Source organism: Colobus angolensis, unplaced genomic scaffold, assembly GCF_000951035.1.
Source record: "Colobus angolensis palliatus isolate OR3802 unplaced genomic scaffold, Cang.pa_1.0 Scaffold206, whole genome shotgun sequence".
Taxonomy (NCBI): Eukaryota; Metazoa; Chordata; class Mammalia; order Primates; family Cercopithecidae; genus Colobus; species Colobus angolensis.
In genome coordinates, this window is record NW_012115222.1 from 399,552 (window position 1) to 406,969 (window position 7,418).

The 7,418-nt window shown below is 42.3% G+C and overlaps 1 protein-coding gene across 1 annotated transcript in view; it reads right to left on the reverse strand.

Moving 5' to 3' along the window:
• The window catches only part of ALDH7A1 (aldehyde dehydrogenase 7 family, member A1), a 60,853-nt gene that overhangs the window by 28,168 nt on the left and 25,267 nt on the right, over window positions 1–7,418 (reverse strand). Inside the window, exons 5-6 of the mRNA XM_011942126.1 lie at window positions 4,916–5,048; window positions 3,696–3,740 (exon numbers count right to left, since the gene is read on the reverse strand). Of these exons, the coding sequence (XP_011797516.1) occupies window positions 3,696–3,740; window positions 4,916–5,048 (178 nt within the window). The remainder of the gene's footprint in view (window positions 1–3,695; window positions 3,741–4,915; window positions 5,049–7,418) is intronic.

A 7,418-nucleotide genomic window follows, 5' to 3' on the forward strand; every position in this document is an offset into this window, starting at 1 on the left:
AAAAAAAAAAAAAAAAAGAATCTTGAGAAGAAGAAAAAAACATAGAACATAAATAGAAGACACAAAGCATTGTTTAAGTAGCTCAAATTGTCAGTTTTCAAGTATTTTCTACCAAACTCTGAGGGCACATCTGGTTTAAGACAGTAGACTGATCACTGGGCCATTGATTTATTGATTGATTGATTTATTTATTTATTTAGGTCTTACACAAATCTATTAAAATGAGATTAAAAAGGAAAATAAAAAGGAATAAGACCTAGAACGATGAAGGAAATTAGAGGTGGTCCCCACCAGCAAGTAAGAGATTTAAACACATCTCTGCAAAGCAGAGTTAGAGAAGTTGTAAAGCACAAATTAGGGAAGAGGACGGGATCCTCAAAACCTAAAGTAAATGCCACAGACACAAAAGAAGGAGCTGGGGCCACCCTGCAGAACCCGGAAAGAGCTTGGGGCTACTTCCCACCAAACCATGTCGGTCAGAAAATATCAGTGCCCTGCAGGCTACAGAATTGTGGACAAGCAGAGTTTTTTCTCTTGTTAAAATGAGAAATACATTTAAATGCTACTTAAATCTGATTTTGAGTTATAAAAAGAAAAATGGCTAAAATAATTCTGGTTTCTCTGAAAAAGGATTCCATTCATTTTGAGTTTCCAGAGGACCAGTAGAGCAAAGGTTATTTTCATCAATCATCTCAACTTACTGGCTACTTTCCAATTTGTTTAAACTTCAAAAAGACCCAAATCCCATACTCACTTTCATAGGAAAGGTATCATTATCACACCCAAGTTCCCCTAAAATACCCTTTATAGCTGTTTTCTTTCTTCCTTCCAATCCAGGATCCAATCAAGGATCATGAACTCCAGCTCTCATGACCAAGACCAGGTTTCAGGATGTACAATTCTTTCCAGGGATTTCGGGTGTCTATATTGTCTGCACAAGTAGACTGTACTCTCTTTAAGGGCAAGGCTTTTGTTTTGTGCCTATGGGCAAAGGTTAACAAACCCCTACCCCTAAGATGAGACTCTAACTTTAAGTTGAACTCTAGCTCTGTTCTCCATGTTATCTGGAAAGTGTCAGAGTGTCGTCAATGTTTCTTAGACAACCAGGCTTATGGTAAAAATGACCCCTGCCTGGTCACTTCCATCTGAACTGGGATGACTATCTATGAGCTATTAATGGGAATGCCATGCTTTTTGGCCTTTCCTAAGGGCAGTGACACTTGTAACTGCATGTCCCTGTGGCCCCTGAAAGCTACAATTGTTACAAGAGATTTTCGTTTCTGTGGGGCATTAGGCTTTAAGCCAGGGTAAACCCCACACCTCTCCAATGTGGCTCTCACTTCCTTGTACCTATGTGACTATGACAAGAACACTGATTGAAGAGGAATACCTGATGCCACCCTCCTGAGAAGCTATGCTCCCGTACTATCCTTCTGAATACATAGAAGAACCATATGTGGCCTGTGGTCATCTAAGGAATCTGAAAATTCAGTTGAACTTAAGAAGACCTCCTTGTGGTACTGCATCACCCTTAGTTAATTCCAGCAAAATTTAGCATCATTTTACTTATTATCTTCCATTACATTTCAAACCATTGAAAATAACATTTTCAGTGCTTTGAAAACTATCAACCCGCACATAAACTCTTACACGAACATTTCAAATTCTTCAACTCTTTAATGCAAAAAAAAAAACTTAAAGCAAAACTGGTATCAAAATGGACAAAATTTTAACTGGCTACTTCGTAACAATTGTTAGTTCACTACTTCCACATTAATTATTCTGCTGTTTTTTTGTTTGTTTGTTTGTTTCATTTTTAGGCCAGGGGCAGGGGTTATTTTTAGGCCAGGGGCAGTGGTTCATGCCTGTAATCCCAGCAGTTTGGGAGGCCGAGGCAGGCAGATGACTTGAGGCCAGGAGTTCAAGACCAGCCTAGACAACATGGTGAAACCCCATGTTTACTAAAAACATAAAAATCAGCTAGCTGGGCACGGTGGCTCACGCCTGTAATCCCAGCACTTTGGGAGGCTGAGGCGGGCAGATCACGAGGTCAGGAGATTGAGACCATCCTGGTCAACATGTTAAAACCCCATCTCTACTAAAATACAAAAAATTAGCCAGGCGTGGTAGCACATGCCTGTAGCCCCAGCCACTCAGGAGGCTGAGGCAGGGGAATCGCTTGAACCCAGGAAGCGGAGGTTTCAATGGGCCGAGATCACGCCACTGCACTCCAGGCTGGCGACAGAGCAAGACTCCGTCTCAAAAAAAAAAAAAGAAAAAATGAGCCAAGCATGGTGGCATGCACCTGTAATCCCAGCTACTTGGGAGGTTGAGGCAGGAGAATCGCTTGAACCTGGGAGGCAGAGGTTGGAGTGAGCCAAGATTGTGTCACTGCACTCCAGCCTGGGCGACAGAGCGAGACTTTCTCTTAAAAAAAAAAAAAATTAGCATGGCGTGGTGACCCACACCTGTAATCCCAGCTACTTGGGAGGCTGAAGCATGAGAATTTCTTGAACCCAGGAAGCAGAAAGTACAGTGAGCTGAGATGGCCCCACTGCACTCCAGCCCGGGCAACAAAGACTCTGTCTCAAAAAAAATAAAAAATAAAAATTAAAACAATTACCCTTGCTCTTTTCCAGCCCACCACTTTCCAATTCCTAAGCCACTATTCTAAATAATCTTCTAGGCTGGGCGCAGTGGCTCATGCCTGTAATCCCAGCACTTTGGGAAGCTGAGGCAGGTGGATCACGAGGTCAGGAGATCGAGACCATCCTAGTCAACATGGTGAAACCCCATCTCTACTAAAAATACAAAAATGAGCTGGGCGTGGTGGCGCATGCCTGTAATCCCAGCTACTTGGGAGGCTGAGGCAGAAGAATCACTTGAACCAGGGAGTAGGAGGTTGCCGTGAGCTGAGATTGTGCCAGTGCACTCCAGCCTGGTGACAAAGCGAGACTCCATCTCAATAATAATAATAATAATAATAATAATAATTTTCTAATATGAAGAACCCTCTTGCCCACAGACTCCACCCCAATTTCTCTACTAATAATTCCGAAATCAGAATGCAGACCAGGCAAGCAATGGAACATCAAAGGTACATTCTAACCCTACATGGGAAGGCACCCTAACTCTATACATCCTCCAAATTCCAGAATGATACATCAATCACATTGCTTTTATGACTTAATCAGAGCTCCCAAGTTCTCAAATACAAGTAAAACACTAATAATGGTTTAACCAAAAGATGCAATACATTTCAGTGTTAGATGAATCAGCAGATTAGTATAATAATCAATTTTGTTAACACTCTATTAAGTAAAAGCAATGTAAGTATTAACTGTATAGAAATCTATTCTCAAAACTATTAACTTGTTGAATAGTGAGAAAATATAGCTCCTAAATTGCAAAAATTTCCTTTCCACTGAAGATGCTTTTATTTTTCAAGTGACAAAATAATGTCTGCAAGTGTTCAATCAATATGTCAATATCTGGCATGTTTCCAAAGAATTAAATTAAATGACATGGCACTGAAAGCACTCTGTATATAAAAATAATATTACAAGCAAAGGAGAAAGAGGTTATCCAAATTCCATGCTATGTGACTCTTTGACATCAGATTAAAAAGTCACAGCTATTAATCACCCTTTCGATATTATTCCATACCCAGGAAAAAGAAAGCCACACGTACTTACTTTGTGACAGCCACACTGATGAGGGAAGTGGTTGGAGCTCCTTTCCTTAAGAAGGTTAAAACAAAAAAAGAAAAAGAAAAACTTATTGACAGAAACCATAAATACCTTTTATTATCAAACAGATGCAAAAGTGTGAGAAAACGCTCTGTCCAATCAGACAACTGACAAATGAGTCTAGTAACTGAAATAGAAATCTGTCCTTCAGCTGGGTGTCTTTGAGACCTAAGGAACAACAAAACTTTCATGAACACAAAAATAGCACCAAGCAATTCTGAATCAGCTTGCTGCACTAATCGCAGGAATCATTACGTTAACCTCAGCCAATTATGGGAAATGAGTGAAGCAGAAATCTACCAACACGCTGCATTAACTAAACTTTCCTTGGAAAACTCAAGAGAGCCGAGGAAAACTACACAATGAGCCTTTTTTGGGATTAGAATGTTAGAAAACATGAGTTCGTTTCACCACATGGTGCAAATTATTAGTCCTCCCAAATATGTCTTATTTTATAGTTTTTGAACAGATTCAACTGAGTATCACACATTTAAACTAAATTAATAACTAGTGGAACAGACGTAAGCAAAATGAGCCAAAAACAATTGTTCTGATTTTCCTCATTTAATGTCTTCCACTGAACACAAAAGCAAAAAACAAGTAACTGTTTGCCATCTATAATATACAGACATTTTTACTATCAAATATTTTATAAGTTGAAAAATTTAAGACCTAAATGAGAACACTGACCAAGTGCCTCAGAATTACTCGGGAGTTTACTATCAAAGTTTTACTGGCCAGGGGCAATGGCTCACACCTGTAATCCCAACACTTTGGGAGGCTGAGGCAGGTGGGTCACCTGAGGTCAGGAGTTCAAAACTAGCCTGACCAACATGGTGAAACCCCATCTCTACTAAAAATGCAAAAAAAATTAGCTGGGCATGGTGGCACATGCCTGTAATCCTAGCTACTTGGAAGACTGAGGCAGGAGAATTGCTTGAACCTGGGAGGCGGAGGTTGCAGTGAGCTGAGTTCACACCATTGCGCTCTAGCCTGGGCAACAAGAGTGAAACTCCATCTCAAAAAAAGATAAAATAAAGTGTTATTGAAGAAGCCAGGTGTAGTGACACACTTATAATCCCAGTTACTCAAGAGGCTGAGGCAGTAGTATCTAGAAATGCTATTTTTATCACTCACTACTAGAGAGGAAAGTGAGCAGGTCTTACCAGAGGCAGACATTTCCACAGATCATGGCGATGGCATTGTTCCAGCCATACACTGCCACAGGGAAATTGAATGCCGTGATGATTCCAACCAGGCCTACGGGATTCCACTGCTCAATCAGCGCATGGCCAGGTCCTGAGAACAGGAAAAGGATGCAACATGCTGAAGCAAGTTAACTTAACGCCCATCAAGTTAATAAGAACAAATGTATAGCAGACCGGAGAAGATTTCAGATGCCTTATAGTGGGATATTGCTACACAGCCGTGGGATATCGGTACATTAACTAATGTACAACAAAAGTGGTTATTACTACACTACCCTGTAAATCATCATGATATTCATTACGCCTCTGATCTTCATAGGACTCTGCATAGATTACAGCAGTATCAGTGCACCTGGGAGACAAGGACACTTTCTAGACATGATGGGTGCCCTAGGTGGTATGAACACAAAGGGCAGAACATGACCAGGGCACAGGGACTTAGGCCCGTGTTCTTTGTTTTGTTTGGTTTTGAGTCAGTCTCACTCTGTCACTCAGGCTGGAGTGGAGCGGCGCAATCTCAGCTCACTACAACCTGCACCTCCCAAGTTCCAGCAATTCTGGAGCCCAGCCTCCTGAGTAGTTGGGATTACAGGCATGCACCACCAAGCCCAGCGAATTGTTGTATTTTTAGTAGAGAAGGAGTTTCACCATGTTGCCCAGGCTGGTCTCAAACTCCTGACCTCAAGTGATCTGTCCACCTTGGCCTCCCAAAGTGCTGGGATTACAGGAGTGAGCCACCACACCTGGCCTCCCATATTCTTTATGTTACCTGATGAATCCCTGGGCGAACATCTCTGAATTCGAGACAAGATGGCTCATTTATTGGTGAAAGATGGGACAGGGGAGTTCTAATAATTATATATATGTTGAATAAATGAATTATGCAGGCCAGGCGCAGTGGCTCACGCCTGTAATCCCAGCACTTGGGGAGGCAGAGGCAGGCGGATCACGAGGTCAGGAGTTCGAGACCAGCCTGACCAACATGGTAAAACCCTGTCTCTACTAAAAATACCAAAATTAGCCGGGTGTGGTGGCACGTGCCTATAATCCCAGCTACTCAGTAGGCTGAGGCAGGAGAATTGCTTGAACCTGGGAGGCAGACGTTGCAGCGAGCCGAGATCCTGCCATTGCACTCCAGCCTGGACAACAGAGGGAGACTCCATCTCAATAAATAAATAAATAAAATGAATTATGCATATTTTTACATTCACTATAAGAAAACTAAAAATACAAATAAGCTAGGAACAGTGGCTCATGCCTGTAATCTCCAGCACTTTGGGATGCTGGGACAGGAGAATCACTTGAGCTCAGTTTGAAACTTGGATGAACATGGCAAGAACCCTGTCTCCACAAAAAAAAATTAAAAATTAGTTAGGTGTGATGGGTATATGCCTGTAGTCCCAGCTACTTGGGAGGCTGAGGTGGGAGAACTGCTTAACCCCAGGAGGTTGAGGCTGAAGTGACCTGTGATTGCACCACTGCACTCCAAGCCTGGACAACAGAGTAAGACCCTGTCTCCAAAAAAAAAAAAAAGAAAGAAAGAAAAGAAAAAGAAAATACAAACAAAAATATTGTATTTTAAATACAAACTTTAAAGTCACCCATAATCCCACAAGGTGTTTCTTTTAATTAAAGGCAGCTGGAACAGTATGGCACCATACCACAGGAAAATGAGGGTTCACAACTCCTGGTTAAAACCACAGATCAACTGGAAAGGCGGCTGTCCCAGCCATCAGTCTTACTGGCCACACTCACACTGCTAGCTAGGATGGGGGACCATACCAGATGCAGCACCTCACTCCTGGGCCCTCCTTAATCTAGGCACCTTAATCCCTAGACATGAAGTGCTGGCACAGCCTCTTCCTGGTAGGGCTCTCCTCCTCTCCTGCCCTCCCATCTCAGCCCTGATGTCACCCCCTTGCTTACAACCCTCTGGAGTTTGGATACCTACTGTAGCTACTCTCAGAATAAAGTCCAATCTCCTTGTCAGAAAAAGTCCCTTCCCAAGGTTCTCTTTCCAGTCCACCTGCCCTACCACTGTACCCTCCAGCTGTGCTGAAGCAATGCAATCCCCCCAAATAAGCCAGACTCACCCAGCTTTCACTCAGGCGTCTTCCTTCTTTAAAACAACTTCCAGCACTCCACTCTTTCTTCTCTTTGTCCCATTTGGGACCTTACCTTGGCTGACTTTCTCTTGGAGGCCTTCCCCGACTGCACTCACGAGGCTGGGTTAGGGGCTCCCAGTTACATGGCCAACATCCTACCGTCTACTCCCTCATATTACTTACCATGATGGATTATGCTGGATATAATTACCTGTTGATTTATCTCCCACTGTAAGGTATAATTTATAAGCTTATAAATTCCTTAAGGACAGGGACTATGCCTTATAGATTGAGTATCACCTAGTAGATTATCTGGCACCTGATAGATGCTCCATAAGTATTTATTGAATTAATAA